Source organism: Psittacula echo (assembly GCF_963264785.1).
Source record: "Psittacula echo genome assembly, chromosome: 7".
NCBI lineage: Eukaryota > Metazoa > Chordata > Aves > Psittaciformes > Psittacidae > Psittacula > Psittacula echo.
Window position 1 is genome coordinate 63,859,383 of NC_137740.1, and position 24,165 is coordinate 63,883,547.

At 45.0% G+C, this 24,165-nt stretch overlaps 1 protein-coding gene across 1 annotated transcript in view; it reads right to left on the bottom strand.

Annotated features, from left to right (window-relative positions):
• The window catches only part of DPYD (dihydropyrimidine dehydrogenase), a gene marked incomplete at its 3' end in the record, with an annotated part of 352,887 nt that overhangs the window by 102,313 nt on the left and 226,409 nt on the right, over positions 1 to 24,165 (bottom strand). Inside the window, exons 15-16 of the mRNA XM_080623761.1 lie at positions 7,885 to 7,953; positions 5,357 to 5,440 (exon numbers count right to left, since the gene is read on the bottom strand). Of these exons, the coding sequence (XP_080479887.1) occupies positions 5,357 to 5,440; positions 7,885 to 7,953 (153 nt within the window). The remainder of the gene's footprint in view (positions 1 to 5,356; positions 5,441 to 7,884; positions 7,954 to 24,165) is intronic.

A 24,165-nucleotide genomic window follows, 5' to 3' on the forward strand; every position in this document is an offset into this window, starting at 1 on the left:
ACATTTGCAAGGGGTGAAGGAGGCAATCAGCAGCATCCCTTCTCCCCGAACAGCCCAGATAAACACCCCCCCAGTGCAGCTCATCTGTGCACACGCAGAGTAGAACCATCACCACCTGAGTGAATGAATCCTTGTTGCTGAGGAGTTTGTGCCCTGTGATGGGATTTCTGCATCTGAGATTTTCTCAGATGCCTGAGCTTTTCTCTCAGCTGGGCTGCTACAGTTTATATCCCTCAGCTTGGGGGGAGACAACTTCTCTCCCCTGCCCAGCTGCCCGAAATTCAGCATCTTTGACAGAGTTCCAACTCCCCAAAACACAACTGGGACAGATCATTGGGGTTGAAAGATGCCCCAAAGAAGAGAGGGCACAGACAGACACAGAGACGGCGAGATCAGCTGGGATTTACATCCTTAAGATCCCAAGGGTGACATTGGCCAATGCAAGGGAACACCAGGATACAGAAATCCTGAGATTCCACCCAAACCTCACTTGGATGCTCCTAGTTCACGCTGGATTTTGGGGAGTAGCTGCTGCAATAGCACAGTGCAACGCTACCCTGCTGCAGTTTGCATTAATTTGTTGCAGTAACCAATACAAAAGAGAAGAGAGAGAACTAATACAGCCTGCAGGACTCAATGAATTATACTTAACCAGCATGCTATTGGAGGCTGATAGTAGAATGCCACATGAACACAGATATAATCAAAGTCTGGTTGGGGCATCATTTGTTTAGAATACTTCCAGCTCCTCGCTGGCAGAGCAACAGTGAATTAGCATGCGATGCTGTGCGCTTCAATTAAAAAGCAGCCTCATCTTTCCTATTTGCAAGGTACAGCAGAGCAAATCTAATTGTGCCACGCAGCCAGCTCTCGTCTGTGCAGAGTAACCAGGGCTGTGGGGTTTTTTTGCTTCCTGCTTTGGACAGATTTGTCTTCTTCTGAATGAGGCATTGTGGGCTTTTATGAAACTTGCCTCCTAATTGCAGGCAATAAACACAGCCGGCAGCAGCGGCTGCAGCAGCTACACTCGAAGGCAAAGGAAAATAAAGGTAAGAAAAGAGCCACAAAACAAATTCATTTGATGAATGATCCGAATAGTTAAACCCCCAGGACCTGGATTTCAATGCTCACAAGAGATACACACATGCCTCCTTCAACAGAAACAAACAGAATCCCAAACAATCCCTCAAACCTATAGCTTAAATGATGAGATAGGCAGAGATTTTCCCCCTATTTTAGAGGTTAGGAGGTGCACCTAATTAATGAGAAATATTTATAAGCCAGGATGTTATTAACTTTACAACTATTTGCTTATAGCACAAAAAAGGTCTGTTCTCGCACTTGGGCTGAGATCTCCCGGTCATACTGCTTTTCTCACCCCAACTGAACAGCTTTTATCCACTCCTCATTTCCTATCCCCGGTTCAAATAATGCAGCACCTTTGGATAGGAAAGGAGCAGGGTGAATCCACAGAATCACAGAAGCACCTGAATGGACCAAGCTCCCTCACCGAGTGGGACTAACACCAACACCAGTTGAGTTTGGCCATGGCTTTGCTGCCTTAGCCCTGAAAACTGGCGTTTGAGAGTACACAGCCCTATTGGACAACGTGTTCCTGTACTGCATAACCTTGGTGAATGCTTTGCTCGGTGCCCAGACTGAAACATCCATCCTGCAATCTGTGGCCACTGCCCCTTGCCGCATCATCTGACACCAAGAGAATCATCTTTCCCTCTTTGTAGCTACTCTTCCAGCACCTTTGTTACTACCTTCCAAGCAACCTCTTTTCTTCCCTCCTCTGTTTTTCACTCCCCATTAGGTCAAGGAAATTCACTTTGGATATAACTCATCCCAATCGGTCTTATTGTAATGATTCTGGGTGACACTTACTAGACCTGAACTAGAGAGAATACTAGGAGGAATGTAAAACAAGCCCCACATTAACACCTTGATTCAACCATTCATTCTTACCAGAGCAGCGGCAGAGACCTGTTGACTTTCGGCCCAGAATCAAAGAGCCAAACACTGAGATTTGTTCATTTCACATCACAGTAACGGTTCTGAATACTTCATGCCGCTTTTTAGAGGGATAAGTTAAAAAAACCCAAACTAAACCCCATCTTTGTATGGTTTCCAGTGAAGAGACAAAAAATGCCCCACGAACCCACCCCCAGAAGTTAGACATTGAAATGTGAGTGCTACCATCTCCAATGCTTCACTTGATTTCTTATAGTCATCATTTGAGGCCGTAATTGCTACAGTAATGAACTATATTGGGAAAGTGATACTGTCATTTCCTAATGATCTGCTGTTGGCTTTAAGTTTCCTGTGAAATGTTTGGTACACTTATGCTATCTGAGTCAAAGAAAACCTGTGAATTAGTGCTGTTAAACCTCATCATGGAAACTGCATTATGATTTTTGATGATAACCCACTTTTATACAGTTGCAGATTGTTATGAAGTATTATAAACCTTAACTTTATTGCCATTAATCAGAATCAGTAAACATAATTGACATTTGATACAGAACCAGCTTTAAGTAACTTATTGGCAACAATACAGATGCCTCGTAATATTACCCTCTGGCTAGCTATGCTGTTTGGGTGCCAGAGTGTCTGCACTAATGACTTGGAATTGAAATCAAATAAAAGCTGAGCACTGTAGTTCAGTATAAAACAAACAGCCATGCTTAGAACAAATTCTTTTATATACATACAGAGAGAGAGGATATATCTAGCAGCCTTAAAATACACAGTAAGTATAAACCAGTGGAAGTGTTTGAGACGAGAGAACAAAACAGGAGAGAGAAAAACCCAATCTGATGTTCCCAGATTTCTACTCTCCCCCTTAGGCACACCACAGGGATTGAAATGAGGAGAAAAAGTAGACAGTGTAATTAACCTTCCTTTCCTTTTTTCTAAAGAACAACCACCAAAAAGGCAGACCATTTTAGCCATTATCAGTGGTAGAAATCCACACGCGGTTCTCTGCCCTTATTTTTCATCTCACCCATTTCTGCAGTTTCCTGAGGATTTGCTGTGCTTCGGCATGAAAAGGGACCTAATCCTTATAGAAATTTCCTAGGAAGACGTGGATTATATTATCAAAAAGGTTTAAGAAAACCTATTTCACTGCACAAACAGGAAAGCCGCTGTCTCTCAAAGCCTCATGCCCTGACTTCTAGATATCAAGTGCTGGGTTTATCCCAGGGCATATCCGAGCCCTCCCTTCCCCAGATCACCTACGTATGACCTGTCTGACTTCAGCTATGGCAAACCCCTCCAGAATGAAGAGTAGAGCCAAAATAATTCCTAGCGCTTTCCTATTTTATGATGGGGCTTCCAGAGACCACCAGATGTGGTGCCCTAAAGAGCTGCTGATAAATCTCATCACATCTGGTTATTTTATCCACTTTATCCTCACCCTTTGCTTCAATAAACCACATTTAAAGCAACTATAACTGAATTTTAGCCACCTCTGAGGAAGACCCCCAGGATCTGGCCCTCTAAAGAGGCTTGGTTTATTCAGTTATTTGTCTAAAGCAGCACGTTTTCTTTCTATTTTGGTGAGACAGTAAAGCAAACACGAGAACATACTTTTTAGCAAGAGTCGTAGATATTAAACATTCAAAAGAATATCCATATTGTATGGGAGAGAGGTTTTATTATTATACAAACATATATGTATATATAATGTAATCTTCTTCGTGCTTTATGGATCTGATCTCCTCCACAGAGAGTCACAAATCCACACGATAGCCCTGAGTGCTGAGATTTTGCATTTGGTTCTCTCTGATTCTACAATAGCTGAAAGATATGTAAAAACTCATGTAGCCAGACAGCTCCCTACTGACTACACATCTAAGCAACCTCACATGCATATATTATTCCGACCAGTGAGAGCTGGAAATAACATATGCCTAAAGAAGAAAAAAGAAATAGGATGCTTGAAAGGAGCCCGTTTCAGCTTCTGTGCAAAACCTTCAGGGTTCTCTCCCTGACCAAACCGCATCCCTCATGCTGCCAACTAAGGTGGGGACAACCCAAACCCCTGAGAGATGCTCTGCAGAGTGAAGGGTGGGAATTGCTCCCTAAGCTTATCAAAAAGGCTACTGGAGCTCTTTGTGGTTGAATACAATTCAGGGTAAAGGATGAGTAATAGCTATTAACATTTTGCTGGTGTGGTCCCGGAGGGCTGGCATCATTCTCTCCCATTTTTAACCGTAACTTGGGTAAATGACCCATTCCAGCTCCTACTGCATCCCTCCTAAAAGTTGTAGGAAGTTAATGGTTTAGCTCTCCACCCACCTAAGGTCTTAAACGTTTTGTGTTTAACTGAGGAAGTGAGGATGAAGTAAGGCATCTACTAGCGCCCACCAGGTTAGGGTTAACCCTGACCTTAGTAGGGGCTCAGCTGAATAGCATGTGCCCAATTCAGCGCTTGCAATCAAGATTCCCACTCTGCATCTCCCTCTACTTCTTTTTCCCCCTCTCCTCAAAACGTAGGAAGATGGAAAATCAAACAGGCTTCAGGCTTCTGAAACCTGGACAATCAAACCCTACAAAACCTCTCCCGGTAGGCTGTGAACCAACGCTTTCCAGACTTCCAAGTTCACCGCATTTGGGCACATTTTAAAGCCAAACCAAACTTCAAACCACAAACAGAACATGGGAAAATCTGAAAGCTTCACAAAGAGATTCGTGTGAGAACTGCCTTTTGTGCATGTTTATCTGCCTTTCAGGGGCAAAACGACGCACATTCTCCTCACTGAAGTCATGGGAAGAACCTGCATCAGAATTCCACGCAGCAGACGTATCAGGCACGGACAATTCCAACCTAAATTCTATCAAATCTATGGGTTGCAGAACACAGGCTCTCAGAAGAGAAGATGTTAAAACTGTAGGTGGCACTACCAGAATGCCTGCCCTGCTCTGTGATTCTACAACGCAGTGAGGTTTGTACACTGAAACTGCCAACTGCAACGTGTTTATCTCTCGTGTCCTTCAAAATCATTATTGATATACGCAGGACTTACTGGCTTGTGACCTGAAAGAGATCTACAGGGCACCGAAATGGAGCCCAACCAATTCAGTCCGAGCGCTTTTGTTTTCACCTTGTTCCTTGTCAAATACATAATGCATTTTTGTTCGCAGCAAACAACCGAGCGTTTTGTATATTCTCAGCTTCCCCCTTTTTCTTTCTCCTGCTTTCAGCGCTAAATATTTAAACACATTCAACCTACAAAATCTCCAGCTCGTAATCTCCTGCTTGTGTCTTCCCCCCGAGGTGTAACCAGCAGTGTGGCAGTGCAGGATGGCTGACGAGACATGAAAGAGATTGCGGTTACAGTCCTACCTGCCCACAGGCCAGGCCCATGCCTCTCTCCCCCATACCATGAGGACATGATAAATTTAACTCCAGTGCATCTGCGCCAGCAACCTATGAAACATGCAAAAGGAGAACAAACGCAGAATTAACTCCCAGTAATGTATCTTTTCCTGCAGCATTTACTATTCGTGTGGTATAGATTTCCCTGGACTGGATGTATTGCTTGTTGCAGAGAGAAAGCCTGAACAAGAAATGGTACAAAAATGGACATTACAAAGGGAATTAAAGGAAAAAAACAATGAAAAAGAGACAAGCACCGTAAGGAGACGGTTCTGGAAAACGTTACAAAATGAAACGTAATTACAGGGCCTTGGGCAGCACTGAGAGTGAGGATGGGGACTCAGCGTCACACAGGTGCTCCTGTGCTCTCAAGACCTGTGACTCAGCAGTGAATTTCTCCTTTCTCAGTTAATGAATTTCAGGCTCTTAATTTCCTGCAGGCGCCCGTAGCGTGCCATCGCTTTTGGCATGAAGTAGTTTTGTTTCTGAAGTCAAACGAGAGAATGCAGCATTACGCTGTAGCATTACACGGTGGTGGTTTTACTATTGTCTAGTAAAAAGTCCATCCAAACGTATGATTCATGCTGATTTCTGTTCAGCACCCTCTATCTGTTACAATCGCAAGGGCGAGGGGCCCAAAGACAGCACCCAAACACACTCCTCTTCCTCCCTGTTGAACTGCTCCAGCCTAAGATGAGACTCTCCTGTTGCCTTCCACGTGGCAGTAACTAGCACGTTGTGTTTTGCATTTGCATTTTGGTTCTTGCTTATTGAACTGGAGTAACTTTGCCTGCTGTGTGGCCATGGTTCAGCAGCTTCCCGAGTGCGTGAGCAGGGCAGAAGCCATCCATCACCTTCAGCAATGCTCCGCATCCTGGCCAGCTCTGCAAGATGGTGCTGTCGGCCCCTGTGACAAGCTGACCTTTTGTATGAATAGGTCGTCCTCCTGCTGAGAGGCTCTGCGGTACCTTCTGGGGTTGCTGCTCTTTGGAAAGCCACAAATCAAACCCACCTCCTAGGTAGGATCCTATGCATGCGATTAAACATCCCTGCTCCGAGCAGAGCATCCCAAACAAGTGCGCTGCTCTCCACAGAGCAAAGACTAACGACTACTTTGCTGAAGAAAAGTTCCGTGGCGTAGGTTACACGCTACGGAGTGCATTTAAATAACTACTTATTTTCTAAAGAGGCAACATAAATACAAAGGCAGATTGGAAATCTCTGTCTTCAGGTTGGATAGCGGTACCTCTGCATTCAAACCAGAGGAGCACGTGGCACAATAAAGCCATTCATCTTAGTCAGGTTAAAAGCGGTACTGCTCCTGTCAAGCACCGATTCCACAAAAGATTTCATGGTCAATTAAGTAAATACAGGTATAAAATGGACTAGTGCTGAAGATCACCAAGCTAATTACTGATAATGTTTCATTTTGCTTCCCTAAGTCCCCAAAGTGATTTTTTTCCCCTCATCCGTTTAAAATGCCCAAAGAAAATAGAGAAGAGTCTTCCCACATCACCACAGAAGGGCTCAGGACACTGTGAAGACAGGAACAACGATGCTCAGACACGCACGTCCATATGAAAACACAGACTCGAAATAAACCCACACCCTACACGTGTATTAAATACAACTTAGAAAACATTAGAAGCTAAAGCTGGAATAATGATAAAAGAATCTTTGTCTTTGCTTTAACTTGTTAAAACCTTTCTTTATTCATCCGAAACTACGCTTTGTATTTCCTCTAGACACTTCACGTGGGAAAGAAGCCCCATTTTAAACCAACAACTCTGCATTACATTCAGACATAGACACCTTTCTGAATGAAATTATCGCAGCCTTAATCAACTATTTCTTAGACTATTCCCTATGGACACGGCGACATGTTTTTAAATAGGTTTTTGCCTTCAAATTGAATTGAAATTTCAGGGGCACAGTCTGTTTGCATTTGCGTAAATTGGATTTATATTATAGGATGCCTGCTGCCTGCTATTACATATGCTGGCTTTCTCTCGTATCATTTTTGAAAGTCTATATTAAAACTAGAATAGCATTAAATGAGCCTTTTATACTTTAAATATTCAAGAGTTTTATATTCAGGGGTTCTTCTGGCGCTGTCAACCTCCTGTGCCCGTAGGCAAGGTAAGATCAAGTTTGGCTCTCAAAGGTAGGATTAAATTTTATCAGGGCATCCGTCATAATATACAGCTGGCTTAAAATGCAAATAAAAAGTACATAGATTCAAAGACTAAAGGCTTTGCAGGTACTGCTGCAAAATCCAAGGGGCCATTTCTCTGTCACAAGTTGCCTTTATATTTACATTTCCATCGCTTGAATGGAAGCACAGAAGAAACAAATGAGAACGGACACGCTTTAAACGCTCCTTTTTCACTTGGAGCCTTTTTCGGTCAAGGAATTCCTTAAATTCCTTATCGCAGCTCTCGGTTTTAAGGGACATAAAAGGAAAAGACGCAGGCGCACATTTAGGAAACCATTACCTGAGCCATTGTTGCAAGTTCAGTCCAGTCCTCCTTGCTGTAGCTGCACATGATACTGGCAATCAGGATCTGAAAAGAAGATACAGGCAATCATTTTAAGCCATGTTACCATTGTAATCTAGTACTTTACTGTGACTCCAGCCATAAACAACCCCTACCTGCATACGGGACTGTATACTGTTAGAATGTATAGTGAAACGCAGCTGTATAATTCACTGGGGATGAGAAACAGCATACAAAATCATCTGGTTTATCGCTGGTGTTCAAGTCATTAAGGAAAACCAGCGCGTCTCATCAGACACATAGAGAACTTTGCATTCTTTGTCATGTTTGAAGGGAGAACAAGGGCTGTCCTAGGCACGCAGCCCACAGAATGCCAAGAATTCACGTTCCTGAGGTCAAGGGAATGAAGTTTTCCGCTATTCATACAATGCCAGAAGTACTCGGGGCTCTTAGGGGTATAGGCAGGACACAGCGCAAGAGCTCGCACTCTGATGTGACAGCGTACGAATGTCATATTCCAGGCGACTTCAGGAAGCCAGGACACACCAAAACCAGCCCCCTGGAATGTCACCTGTGCAAGCGAAGGACGGTGATGCCGTAGGATGTGGGGGAAATCTGGGAGGACTGGGAGAGCGGCAGAGGGAAATCCCGGCTTTTGTTCTTCCCTAACACACGTTCCATTTCCTGTTTGTGGCCCCGGTTTCCCAAGAGCTCTTTCCGTGTATTGCCTTTCTCCTCACCGCATCGCGAGCATCTCGGAGGTCCGGGTTCTGCCTCTGGTACCTTCACTGAGGTACAGGGTTTTAGGTAAGATAAGCTCTAATAGTACCTGTCTGGGAGAGCAGCAAGACACACAGCTTTCCAGTTCCATACGGTGCTATTTACTGTTAAACCAATGTTAACTACCCCTCCGGTCAATGTCCAGTTCAATGCCAATCCTACTTAAGACTAAACAAAATCACATGAAAAGCATGAAGGTTTCACATGTAAGTCTGATTCACAGGCAGGATGAAACTCGGATTTAATCTTTTCGCTTTCCAAACCTGTTTTACTGTTGGCATTAATAGCTGGGATGAGCTTAATCTGTCACTCCCAGGCAGAGCAACACTTCTTTTGATCTTTCCCATAGTGCTGTAAACTCCTAAACTATACCCGTAACAAGAGCTGGATATTCAGTATCTTTAGAAGGGAGGTTTTACAGTATAAAGAGGCAGGCAGCTCTGGAGACAACGGGATGTGGTGAGGTTTCAATCTACTCCTTTAAAATGACAATCCCGCTTTTCATCATCATTATTTCCACTGTTTCCATTGCTTTGCTCTGATACATCTCTACCTATCAGCCTACCACCCACCTACTTGCAGACTACCCGCCCATCCACCCTCCTGGCTGATGTTTGCAAGGTGGGAGTCTATGGAGAGAAGGAAAGCAGTTGATGAAGTGTCTGCCTTGCCTGTAGGTACCTATTTGTGTGCAAGCCAAACTTCTCATTAGATGCACACAACTGTTACTGGCCACGCTTTTATTTCCCTCCTGGCAGAGGTGGAATGCCATAGGAATTTTTCTATCGTGAAAAACCTTATATAGCTTCACAGGTCAGATGTTCACAAAGCAGAATCTGCTCTATTTGAATCCTCAAGACAATTGGAGCATTCTGGAAATAACGAGAAACCTCTTTAAAAAGCCTCTACTATTTTCACATCGGGAAAACTGAGTTTAAGGAAGTTTACATGAGAGGAACTCGAGTAAGAAACCAGTTCAAATACGCACTCGCTGGAAGGCGGCTCCAAACCGTATCGTGTCAAACTCACACTGCCTACAAAGCAACTACAGCAAACCAACAAAACCCCAGCTCAGACACTGACAACACGAGAGGGGTTTTCACAGTTGCAGCCACAATCCAAACTACATCAGAAACGCACACGGGTCAGCTTGAACGCAAACCCGCACGCTGCAGCAGGCAAAGCTGGAAGACAACAAGGGTGGCTGACTGTATTCACAAGGAGCTGAGTTAGGTTACACCAAGGGTTCTTAATGCGAGGTGAAGGGTCCGCTGGGGATGCGCAGAAGAGGAGGAACAAGAGCTGTGATGTTTCAAAGAGCTGTTAATGAAGACAATGTGTTTCTTTAATACTGATGAGTTCTAGCATTCCCGTTGAAAATGAAGCGCAGACTTTTGACAGGAGCGGTGGTTTACAATAGCCAAAATAACTGCAAGCAAAGAATGCCATTTCGGCCAGCACCGCACACAGGAAACCCGGGATCTCTCAGGGAATAATGAAACCTTAAAAATAGCAGGGATTTCATTCGCCTTTTCCCCCCAGTGCTCTCTTAGAACTTGAAATTAAACTTCATTCCTAGGTGGAAACAGATCCTCCAGCACTCGACGTTAACAAAACTGTCCTGCCTCAAGTGACTCTTCTTGTCCAAAATGCCTTTGCAGCCTTTTCATCTGGAACCAGTACCCATGACAAAACCATCGCTACTGGCTGCATTTAGGGGCGCTGTCTGTGGTGTTTGAGGTTTGACTCTACTCCTAACGTCACAACACACAGAATATTATCTGTTACCTAGAAAGAGAAAAGCAAGACGTGTAACAAGTGATAAAAATCACAGGTTTTTATGGGAAAGCAATAAACAGCAATCGTCTCACATGTCAGCTTCTCATCCCCTTCTCACCATTTTAACGCTATTTTATTCATTTATGACATTGCTGGTGCCTACAATGCCATGCCCATCACCGTATGTCACACAAGCCCGTAAGTCCAGTGCATGGCCCAGCCCAGGAGCATTCCCCGAAGGCAGATCCATCCTCTTGACGCCTGGAATGTGCAGTGACAACCTGACATGAGTTTAATCACAGGTGTTTGAAGCACAAGTGCGAGGCCACACCACGCTGGCCCAGCTCACAAAAGCCAGCTACTGACAGATCTTACAACAGAGCTGCTGCTGAAGGGTAGTAAGCGGTAAATGAAGGTTGATTAAGTGTAGCTTTGTCGTAGCTTGAGGGAGGTGAACCCGTGCATGGCTGAAGCACAGTGGGATCCCTGGCCCATTCCTTACCCCACATCAGAGGCATAGCTGGTACATGCTTTTCCCTCTTCTTCATCATCCAAACTGCTATTTTGCCTATTGTCAGGAGATCCTGCCCGCTCCTCCCTGCATCAAGGAGCACAGTGGCCCTGCAGATGCTGCTTCCTCCCCAGCAGTGACGGATGTCACAAGGTCTTTGTGCCCTGACACTACACGAGGAGATAGACAATCCCTCCAAATGCCTCTAAAGGGACAAATGCCTGCTTGTAACATCAGACACAGTTCCGCATACCGGATTTTCTCCATCATTCATGGAAAAAGGAGGTCTACAGTAAAACTTTTCTGTCTGTTGGATGGAAAGGAGATGGAAAAGGGAGGGGGTATATGGTATCATTTAGGCCATGATTATAAGATAACTACATGGTAGCTAAAGCACCTAGTAAAAAGCTGCCTTTCACACAATTCTGCAACTAATGCATTAGTAGTTGTTCTGTTTAAAAGGAGGCTGACAAGGTACTTCTCATAATCCTTAACATGTTTTTTCTCCCTGTTTATAATAATCCCCTGGAAGCTTAAACTCGAATCTATTTCCCTTATGAATGGCTTGGGCTTTTTTCCCCCTTTCATTATCTCTATGTAGATGCCTCATGAATGCCATAGCATTAAAAGAAGTACAAAGGATGAGGTTTGCCTCTGTGCATGTTTTCAACCGGTCTTTCTTCCCTAACACAAGGAATACACCATAAGAGGCTGCAAAACAAAGAGAAGAAGACAAAAATCACCAGGCCTACTCTGGGTCAGACAAACCTGCGGACACCTATTTAAAGCCAGGCAGCAGGAAAACTCTAGGTAGACAATTACCATTTGTCCTGTGCTGCTCCGCAGGGAATAAGGGAGTTTCAGCACACTCAAAAGAGCCTGAAACAAAACCCGAGGGGGCCGGGTTGAAACGTGAACACTGTCCATCCCTGCAGAACTTCCCAACGCACACAATGGAATCACGATCCTCTACATAACCATCTTTAGTTTGGTCATCTCGTACAGGCCGTAGCCCGTGCTCTGTTCCTAACCTATCCTTCCAGGTCTGGGCATACTCTCCCTGCACTTCAGGGCGTTCAGCCACCCATCTAATACCTGCTTGTCCCTTCCCATTGCTGCACTAGGCTTGAGGAGAGCTCTGCACCAAGTGTCCACAGATGCTCCATTTGGACACTGCTGCTGGCCTCAACCTGCATCCCCTTCTGATCCCCAAACACTCGCAAAACCCCCCAAGGCTTTATTTCTGATGTGCAGAAAGAGATCCTTAAAGAGCCTCTTTAAGACACAGCTCCCTCGAGAGCTCTATAATCAAGAGGAGCTTTCGAGAAGGCTGAAGGATTGGTTTTGTAACAGCTACCTGTTTGGGAAGCAGAGGTGTGGAAAAGGAGCATTGCTGCGGATAGAGGCAGTGCAGAAGACTACATTAAGATCCAGCTTTCAAATACCCACAAGATCGTTCTTGATCATTCTAAACTTCAGCAGGTATTTGCAGTGGGGTCAGACAGACCTCCAGCTTTCCTTAAAGACATGTTTCTTCTTCTCAAACAACACCGGAGAGCCTTGCTACGCAACCTGCTTAGTCTGAGCAAACTAGTTCTTTAAGCAAAATTCCCCAGGAAGCATTCAGTAAGAAAAAGCTTGGCACTGCAGAGAGAGTTTTAATAAAACAATGGCAAAACCAGCGTGTTTGGTTCATCACTTACCGGTGGAAAAGACATCTACACCTATACAAGCGCAGCAGGACAGGAGAACTTCTTGGCAGCTGAATCACTGTTTCACAGCATTAAAATCCCCTGTCTGTCTGAAGGAGGGGTATGTATGCTTGCCAGTTCTGACCCATGCCATCTCTCACCCGCACACCGCAACAAGCCAACACACTCGGGGCATTTCCTGAAGGTCCTGCACACAAGCGCATGTGGTCCACCGGACCTGCACTATTAGCCTGCCTCTGTACCCCTGTCTCTTGCACAACGTCAGGTTCAGGACAAGTATTGGCTATCGTAGATTCAGCCAAGTTGGAAAAGCCCTTTAAGCTCATCCAGTCCAACCCTTACCCCACCACTGACCCATGGCACTGAGGCCTCGTCTCCACGGTGTGTGAACACTTGCAGGGACGGTGCCTGCAGCCCTGCCCTGGGCAGCCTGTGCCAATGCCTGAGCACCCTTTGGGGCAGGAATTGTTCCTCAGCTCCATCTAAACCTGCCCTGGTGCAGCCTGAGGCCGGTTCCTCTTGTCCATATTTTGTCAGAAGAAAGATCCTTGGAGGCTCACTGCCACTTTGTGCCTTTGTCCCTGTCTCTTCCCAATGGCCGCTGGCTGATGAAAGGATCATCCCCACAACCACCCAGCTGGAATTACAGGCGTACAGAACATTTCTAGCACCCACCTCACAAGATACAGAGTTCAACTGCAGCAAATACTGTATACTGCACATTTAAACGTGCCAATACTGAAAAACAATGGGAGCACCAAGATTTACCGGTGGCAAAATAACCCTCTAGAAAGCAGCCTGAGTTTGATGCCTTGCAGACCCAAGCGGGTTTCTCTTTCTCTGTACTTTCTTGTTGTACTTTCTGATTTGTCGCAGAGCTGAAATAAAAAGAAGTTTCTTATTAAAAGCTACCTAGAACATCAAATCCCCTGCAATAAGAAAGTTAACAACTGTAAACCCTGTCACGTCTCTGAGAAGCAGAGGAATTATCTTGTTATCAATTTAATAATGGAACATTGAAGTAAATGATGCCATCCACTGACACCAGTAACACCGTCTCTCCTGGGAAATTCATGTTGGTAGGAGCTGTCAATCTAGATGGATATGGACATATGAAACGTTGTACCTTCAGTCCATGAATCTATTCTTTCTCTGCTGCCTTAATAAAAAGATTCTGCATGATGATAAAGACAAAGCAATGCAGAATGCCTTGACACTGCTGACCTATAATTCTGCTTCTTGTCTCTCTTTTCAGGGAGCAGAGAGTAAATAATTTAACAAGCTCTAACCAGCCATTGTTTTCCTCCTTAGCTTGCACTCAGAATACATTCAAGGTAATTGGAGTAAATGAAAATAAGACAAGTAGGGGATATTAGCATGATTCTTATTTAGCTGTCTGTCTTATTAAGCACATCTTCTCCATAAAGCTCCATCTGTACCTTGTTGCTTTGTATTGCGAGCTCCAGTTGTTTTTCAGAGTGAAGTGGAAGTGAGATGTAACAGACTGACACAAACCCAGGCCAAACATCCCCAGCGTGCAAATAAGCCCCCAAAAGCTGATGATGGGGGTTTGGAAACATCACCGTTTGCTCCCCCTACCACATACACCAGATCAGCCCGAGCAGGACACGACAAAGATCCTCTTCTCAGGCTAAACGGAGACACTTCTTTTCAAAGGCACCTATTTTCACAGGGTGACTCTGCTCCTATCAGTGAGTTTCTTTGATGGGTGCCCCTGAGTACCCTGGGCTATAGCTGCAAACGAAAGCCAAGAGTTGTTAGGATCTAACACCCTCAGACAAACAAAAACCGAAGGGTTATGAACAAATCCACTCCTTTGGAAGGTAACAAACTGCTGTGGCTTCGATGGGAGCACAAACCTAAAGAGATTGCTCTTTAGGACTGGCTGCACCCATACGAAAACAAGAGAGCAGCTTTGGTGGAGTAAATACTCTTCGGCTACGTGAGACTCAGCATTTTATCAGCCACTTTCAGGGCAGGAGTTAAGCTACCACGACCTTACCCTGCTTGTACCCAGAAACGGGAAGGCACAGATCACGCACATGGCATGTGGGGATAAATGAGAAGCTAACTTTCCATTCAAACATGTAACAAGGGTCCTACCAACTCGGAATGTGACTGAAAGCAAACTGAAGGGAGAGAAACAAATGGAGGCCTTCTGGTGCACCCGTAGCCCCCCCACTCCAGGACCCTTTAACTAAGATGGGGTGATTCCTGAAGAGTGAAGAAGAGGCTTGGAATGTGAGCTCCTCAAACCAACATTTAATGGAGGAAAACACAGCCCCTGCACGAAACGCTTCAGAGAAACTCAAGTATTTCACATTTACATTTTATGACAGACTGTTGGAAATCTCAGCCCTTCAGGTAAACTCTTCACATGCCATGGAAAATCCCCCATGCAGCTGAAGCCTTCCCTGGGAATCCGATAGAATCTTTGGGATTTTAGTTTGCATAGGAAACCTAGTCCTATTTTGCATAGGAAACCTAGATCCTATCCTAGTTCAGCCTTGGCTAATGCCTGAAAACAAATCCACAGGTGAATGGAAATTTGCATCACTGAAAGGAGCAGACTCGAGGTAACAAAGGCTGCATCCAAGAGGAGAGCGGAGACAGACACTCATTTTCAGCAGCATTCCTTGCAAACAATACCTGCGAGTCCTTGTGGATCTGCCATGCCCCTGCTGTAGCTCTGCACTTTCCGCACTGATTTAATATAAAGAAAAAGCAGAGGAGGCCAATACAATATTGCAGAAGCTAATAGAAAAAGGATATATCTAATTCTACACTATTTCAGACACATGCTATGACCTGTAGCAAAGGCTTTACACCAGGGTGCTGACACATTATTGATTCTTCAGACCACATATGGAAAACAAAGCTGGTGAAAGGCAACACAGATTTGTGGATATGGGTTTTTTTTTCCTCCCTTCTACCTTTAGAAATGTTTCTATCATCAAATGATGGGCCCAGAAATACCCACAGTCCTTTTAACACACCGTGCTAATTGTTATTGTCCATCCTCGCAATAGGAAACTATGCTCAAGGGATGTAGGCTGCTCCTACAGAGGCAATGAGCAACCGCTGGCTGAAGGGAACCCGAAGATCTCTCTTCCAGCCCCTGACTGCTTCTGGATACATGTAGATATATTTCCCCTATTACAGCTCTTACAATAGCTGCTTAACTTGGGAGAAAACGAATTCCGTAGAAAAAGAGAGACAAAATGAACCCTGAGAACTTTGTTTCCTAACTCCTGCGTTCAGTCTGCTCACAATTCCCCAGTCAAACCTGTCTCTCTGCATCCCTGAGAAGTCCAGCCTATCTCTTCCCATCACCCCCAGGGCTTCTTTTAATTCACTTCCTTGGATTCGAAGGCTCAAGAAAACTCAGAGTACGGGTGCTGGATGAGGAGGAAAATGTAGCTCAGAGGTAAGAGAGAGAAAACGCTCCTTTTTACACGTTAGAGCCCTGTGATCTGCATCATCATCTGACATTGCTGGTGCCAAAGCAACACTTGGGAGGATTCTGCCAGCCTGGCTGCAGCCTCCACAACTCACCCACTCTCTTCTGCTTGTAGGGATGGACTGAAATCACTTCTAATGTACCTGAGTTTGCACAAACAGCTCTCAGGTGAGGCTGTGCTCATCGATGAGGGGACCTCTCAGTCCCTTCATGCTGTTCCATCCTGTCTGGTCTAAGTATGGGACTCCACAGAACAGAGAGCTTCCTCACACTGCAAAACCTGCCTGCTCCATGGGACAGATTCACCTCATCGCAGGGCTGGAAATAAGGGATCCGTTCCCACTGGAACCTCACTGAGGAAAGGAACTCTTGCAGGAAGTCTTTCTGGGATATTTTCCTGCAGGAAAGCATAGAGGAAAGGATGGTAGAAAGCTACAGTGCACACAGCACCGTAATAATAACTGTTCTATCTATTGATCTTCATTTTCTTGTGATACCTTTGCCTTTCTCCTCCAGACACTAGAAGGATTCTTGTGAAGAGCACTTGAGTTCCCACTTCTCTGGGCATCCTCTCTAAATCCACCTCATTTTCTCCGAATGCTCTGATTTTGTAACCAATTTACTTTGAGCAGGAGGCAGGACCCGCTCACCTCACCTCCCGAGGCTCCTGCCAACCTCAGGTTATCTGCGAACCCCCCTGCACACATACACATGACCAACAAGTACTCGTGTCTCATTCTCTTCATGCTCTCGCACCAATCCTTAGCAATTCTAACATTAAGCCTATTGAGCCTTTCCCAGGCACAGGAACCTGCTGCAGTCTCGTATTTGTTTAAACTTGGCTTTTACCTTTGGATTTGCCTTCTCTTCTCTGATGCAATCTGCAAGCTACCGTGTTTGCTCCCTTTCATCGCTGTCTCCACTCCTCCTTCCTTCCAGGGCCAGTGGGTTGGTTTTTCTTCCTGGTTACCCTTTTCACTTCAGGTTTTGTTCTCCCCCTTGACCCTGTACCAAAGCAAACAGAGTCTTTGGGTCTACTTTTTCTGCCCCTACCTAAGCTCGTACAGCTCCGCTTTGTAATCAGACTCAGTTGTTACTAAGGGCCAGCTCAGACCCATAGCCTAGCAGCAGAGCCATCCCCACAACCACAGCATTCCATCCACCTCCCTCGCAGACAACGCACTAACCTCAGACTGCAGCAAAGCCAAATACCAGATGCACTCACATACGTGCATTGATTCCTACCCAGCTTTCACCTCTCCAAATGAGTAAGAGCCCTCCCGACCTGGTGGAAGATCTCGTTAGGCCCATGTTAATGGGAGCCACAGGCTGGTTTAACAATAAACCTGTAGCAGCAGTAGCGCTTCGTATAGTAAATGAATTCTTATTGCACTTTTCAAATGACTAGCAATAAATGGGCACTCGATAGAACCTTGCTAGTAATATCTTTTAGGACTTTTGAAATCAAAGGGAAAAAAGAGAAGTTGAGAAGGTGAGGCAAGCCAGAAACATTCTCCATGGAAAAAATGTCCCATATACCACTATTTCTATAGTGAAAATTATATTCAAATAGTCCCTCAGCAAAGAAAGAAACTGCACCTTTTGCCCGGCACAGAACTTCTCAAGGAGAGAAGATGACACTTCATGCTTCCCATCGAACTCGGTCTCTTTCTATATCCTTCCTATTATCCCCTTATCTCCCAGCTGGCCCATAAATCCCGTGCACGACAGTGCCGCTCTGCACAGAGCCTCATGATGGCAGGTCTTGAGTGCTCCCATCTGAGAGATGATCAGAAAACCTCCTGAGTGGGCAGCTTTGCTGTTTATACATGCAGACATTATAATTTACTTAAGCAGTAGCTGTTATGGCTGATGACCCAAGTGGCTTTCTGGCGAGGCTCCAGCAGCAAAGAAGATGCAAAATGAAGGGCTGGAAGTTGGCAGCTACCTTCTGACTAATCTCTCCTCCTCAACTGCCAGTTCCACCCACCCCTTCATCTTTTAGGCAAGCTTATGTGAAGATGCTGAGGAACTGAAAGAGGCCTTACTATTTTCACTAAATATTTGGATGTTTAATAAGATGGTTCCCTAACTGGTTCAGCCTGCTGCTATGGGGTTGGACACTTCAACATTGAAATGCATGGAAGAGCCGACAGGATTACAGTTTCATTCAAGTGAAAGCACTGTTAAGACCAATTGCCATGTAATGTTGAGATTCTGTCCGTGACTCAGCGGTGAGGATGTGAGGTCCCCAAAAGATAAACTGAAAACACATCACGTGAAACGTGGATGCCTCTGGCAGAAGAAGTCCTCCTAGGAACCAGTGGGGTGCTGACAGCACAACATTAAGAGGATGCAAATGTGACTTACATCCATTTTTAAGGCTCCCGCTTTACCTTGAGATATGCAAACTGCTCGTAAGTAAGACTGAGAGACCTCATAGCAGCTTCCAGTATCTGAAGGGGGCCTACAAGGATGCTGGGGATGGACTCTTCATCAGGGACTGTAGTGACAGGACAAGGGGTAACGGGTTCAAACTGAAACAGGGGAAGTTTAGATTGGATCTAAGGAAGAAATTCTTTACTGAGAGGGTGGTGAGGCACTGGAATGGGTTGCCCAGGGAGGTTGTGAGTGCTCCATCCCTGGCAGTGTTCAAGGCCAGGTTGGGCAGAGCCTTGGGTGCCATGGTTTAGTGTGGGGTGTCCCTTCCCATGGCAGGGGGGATGGAACTGGATGATCTTAAGGTCCTTTCCAACCCTGAGTGTTCTATGATTCTATGATTCTAATCTGGGGTACCTACAGGATACACACAACCTCTACACATCTGAGCTGTAGTTAACCTAAAGGAAACATTCTGCAAGTGCATCCAGATTTGAACCTGGAGGTGTACCTGGCACAAATGGCTAGGTGGCCACAAATGGTGTGCTGAGAAGTCTATCAGGTTCTTACCCTGAAATTTAGGAATACAGCTTTAATATATACATTTTTTCCATACCTTAAGACCTTAACTAGCTGTTAGGTACAGACAGAACCGAGCGACATCACTCCAAATTTATAGCAAAATGTTAAACATCAAAAAAGCATTAGAAGAAAATTAAACTCAGATAAAATATATCTGAGGAGCCCTGCACGTATTTCCAAGAAAACCATGGGAAACATATGAAAATAAAGCAGCGAAAAAGCATTTTGCCTTGGAGTTGTGAGCCACAGAGCTGCAGCGGCAGGGAACAGGAGAGAAAACTGCTCTATTGGTTTCTTAGAGTTTCCCTTTAACTTAAATGGCTCCTACCAAAGGATGTCCTTAGGTCTCCTGGAAAGAAGCCTTTAAAATATTCTTTGGGTTTACGTGTTTAGTAACTAAGGGTTTCCTGTCACGTTTTTCCTTCCACAATGTAAAGAACATAGCACCTCCACTAGAGACGACAGCACAAGGTTTGGCCAGACAAACAAGTTACTGCTGATTTATGAGTTGTTGGGCAATTGGCTGCTTCAGTGCTCTCTGAAAACCCAGAACATACTAAATAAGCCCAAAATTAAAGATATTCATAGGAAGATGAATTAGCTTGTATTTGCTGCACTTACAAATATGCACATGGGTAGTTACCACGCTGACACACAGTCATTTGCTATCCCGCCGTAATTTATTGGGATGTCGGTGTTCACATAACAATACAGTAGGCTAATACTATATGAAGAGGGAAAGAGAGGATGCTGCTCTTTGGGTCCTGCAGGCCACCTGAGTGTGCATGTTTAGCAGCTGCTACTTAACCTCAATAGCAAGCACAGTTCAGTAGTTTCAAACAGGCCATTAAAATATAAAGGCAGGGTGAACTAAGATCTAGGGGCATGGAAATGGGACAGACACAAGAAGCCTGGTGAAGACGACTACGGAAGAGTTTATGATCCTAGTTCTTAACCTCAACGTGCATAAAAAGGTCAGAATCAGTCTTGAGGGAACAGATGAAGATCAGTTCAGAGCCCACTAAGACTTCTGCTGATCTACATGTTCCTCTCGGCGGATGAGGAGAAAAAATCCAACATCTTGGAACACTTCATCCCTACATTTCACTCTGAATTTGAGATCTTTCCATAGCCCCCCTCCCCAGGAAGCACAGGAGGCTGGGATACAGTCCAGCTGCTGTCAATCACACTGAAGAGCTGGCTCCAATGGTGAGAGATTCCAGCATGTGCCTTTCTTGTCTACGCTAGAACATGCCTGCACAGAGCCAGCTCTCCTACTATCGACACAGCTCAGAGCAGTAAACTCTTTACTTGCTCCTGAACAGAAATAAACAGTTTGATGGTGTAACTGCATCTACACGAGGGTGCTGCCAGGACAGCAGTTAGACGCAGTTGTATTTTTAGTGTTCCTAGCCTACATAAGTATGTGAGCAAGACTTTTAAATATAGACCCAGCCTTCATGTTTTTCTTCATTAGAGCTCTAGCAGAATGCCTCCCATGTAAACCACATCAAGAAAGCAAGCGCAGAATACGGGCTACAGGAACAGCATATCCTTACTACTTTGATCAAGTATAAATTTGCCTTCTTCTTCTTATGATTATAATATACATTTCACAAGAGAGGAAAAGTAGGATTATCTACATCAGATATACCCGGTGCCTCATAGAAGACTAACACCACATCCCAGCCAGCACAAATGAATGTCAAAGCTATTGTGCATTTGAAAAGATCAGATTTTGTAATTTACCCAATTGCCCAAGACAAGCATGAAATGAAAACCAGGGCGAGAGGTATTTGGGGGATACCCATTCTGCACAGGCAATACTAAGGCCAGCGGGTTTTGTCACTCTGACAACGTTCAGGTCTTCGTTTTGGTGCATCATTGACTGTTCCTCACTCTTCAATTTTGCCCTTTGGGGGTTTCTTCTTCAACATTGCCACAAGGTCGTCTTCTTCCCATCCAATGGCAACTTCGACATCCTAATATTAAAACAATAAGTACCCAGTAAAGGGCATTTCCCAGGGAGTAATGACTGGCTGGGAGGAGTTGATGGCCCGAGGCACTGCTGAGGGCCATTAACCCTGGCTGGTTATTAACGGCCCTGCACCAAGGTTGTTATTGCTATTTTAAGCACATCTTTGAGGGCTGAAATGGACATCTTAGTGTACAGATTACTTTTAACACACGATGCCGCTTCTTCCGCTGCAGTTTACGGAGGCCATTTCTGGGAAGAAGGAATGCTCTGCCTGATATCCAGCTGGATTTCACGGACCATTTCGCAGCGCTCCATTGCGCACACAGGAACTTACCAAACGGAGAAACCAGCCGGGGATTTGAAGAGCTCTTTGCTTTGCTCTCTAAATAACAGTCTGCATAGAAAAAGAATAGGGAATCCACACCTTAATGAGACGGATGAGCAAAACCATGCACCTCTTCATGTCACTGTCAGCACCTACATCCTAGAAATCTCCTTCCAATCACCCTGTCTTTCTGTTCAGTGCACTTCCTTTGCCGATGCTCCTGCTTAATGACCATTCCCATCTCTCTTCGAGAAAGGAATTTTTAGCCAAAGCACATCCTGAACCAGCTCCAGCTGATGCTGGCCATTAAGGAGTTCGTCTTGCACAATCCTGGGTCATTTTCTAGGAGACAGTTGGTGAAGGATTTCAGAAACTGCTTTTATTTTCTCCTGGTTCTTACCCTAAGGCTAAAGTTTTAAAGGCACCTTCGTCGTCCTCACAAACCAGTGAAAATTGCTCTTTTCTCGCAGGGATCAATAACTCACTCTTCAAATCAAAAGGGTATTCTTAGCGTATGCACAAATAGTCTCTGCCTTACTGAGCTGCCTACTATTTGTCAAGCCTCGGCTGAGAAAGTAAACCAAACTAAGTCATGGCTTTAGAACACGCACAGGAAGAAAGTACAGTTCAACACCGCACAGGTTTCTCCACAAAGCAGTACTTTCCAAGTGCAAAGCATAAAAGAGCTTCTCACGTGTCTCCTCAAGGTCCTAATTTCTCCCCACAAACAGCTGGATCAGAGATGGAGGGTAACAAAATCTCGCTGTATTTACTACGTGCCTCTATCCGCAGTTACAAATTGCAGTTTCCAGCAAAAGAAATGTGCTTTCTTAAAACGAACTCCCCTCAACCTGATGGCTGGAGTGTGTTAAACCCCCTAAAGTTAACCTTGGGGCAGTTGGGTCCAACCAGGACGGTGTCCTGCACCGTCACTTGAACATGCACGATCAGACGCTGTCTCTCGCAGAGTTTCTTGTTTCTATGTGTGGGATCACCTGGAAATACACTGGCATAGTGATGGGTTTTGCTGTCTTCTCTCTTCCTTGCCCAGAAATTCTGTATTTGATAAGCTTTATCTCAATGCTATTCAGCATTAAGCTGAGATTTTCATAGCGCTCTCTCCTGCAATCCTACTTTAGTTAGCTTACATTCAATCACTGTATACATAAATTCAGTACTGTTTTATCCCATGTGCATACTTACATTTATCTGCCTTTAATTTTACCTGGCAATTCATTGGCCAGCCAATCAGTAACACAAGACCCTTCACAACCCTTTATAATCAGCTCCCATCTTTATCCCCCTACAATAGTTAGCGTTCCCAGCAAAGTTTACATTCTTGAAATCCTCTCTCTTTTTCCACATTGTTAATAAGCACCTTAAAAAGCACAAAACACAGCAGAAATCCCCAGGGAATTTTACTGGACCTCTCTATCCACTGTGAGCATGGATTCTTTGTTCCTTAGCACCATTCCCCATGTTAAACTAGCTACTTACTCATGGTGTTTCTTCCCTCGAATCTTAGGGAACTTAACTTTGTTTCAAAGTAGGACCCTACCAAATGCTTTCAGAAACCCAAGCTCAATTTATCAGCTGAGATTCTCCTGATGTCCCCAAAGAATGCCTTTTTTGAAGGCACGGCATACCACAGAATGGGTTTCTTTACTGCTTTTAGGATGTAAAGTCTGGTTTAGGGGCGCTGAGGCACTGGAATGGGTTGCCCAGGGAGGCTGTGAATGCTCCATCCCTGGCGGTGTTCAAGGCCAGGATGGATGAGGCCTTGGGTGCCATGGTTTAGTGTGAGGTGTCCCTGCCCATGGCAGGGGGGTTGGACCTGGATGATCTTAAGGTCCTTTCCAACTCTATTCTATGGTTCTACGTCTGCCACTGAGCCCGTACCAGCTCTCTGCTACTTTCCAAGCCTCCAGCAGAGCCGCTGTAGCGCGCACAGCTATAAGACATGCTGATGATGAGATTTTCCTATGTTTTCTCTCTTTTCTCCCCACTATCACCTAATCCTCCAGAAGGGCCAATCTACACCACCAGATTCTGTAGCTTACTCCCATCTATCTCTATTAATATTCAAGTCGTATGAGGCTTGAGCATTTTTTTATGCCTCGTGGAAAAGCCTTTCCCATAACGTTTTTCCTGACAAGAAAACATGATCTCAAAGACCCAACACATCAACCTTTCTGCTATTGGCATCTGTTTGTGTTCACTTACTTCTGCACATAGAAACTGCTGTGCCTACAGGAACGGACGGGCACTTCTGGTGTAAACCAGAGCCCTGCTTGAATTCCTCCTTATATGTGCTCGCTCGTGTGCTAACTCATGAAGAACTGAACCAGTGCCAGGAGCAATGGAACATGCAGAGGTCCATTGTTAATGTGGCTGCTCTTCCTCCATGTCAGCTCTGTCCTCTTTCCTAGGAAGCATCTTTCTGTTTTCCATCCTCCCACTTCCTTGTGGTGAAGGACGAGAAAAACAAGGGAAGGTGTTCATATGCTCCCTGCTCCATAGCCTCTTCCCTTCTACTTATCACAGTAGTCACTGGAAATAGAGGAGTCTTGCCCACTCCACACTAGCTAGGACCGAGCGGTATAGTTCCTGGGCAAGGTAACCAGTATGAGTGCCTTTTTCCAACCTCATCCTCCCTCTTCTGCTAGGATTTCCTCTGATGTTAAGGGACTAGGCCTACTGCCAGTTTTCTGTAGTGAAAGGGATCTTTTCCATATGGTGAATTTAACAACT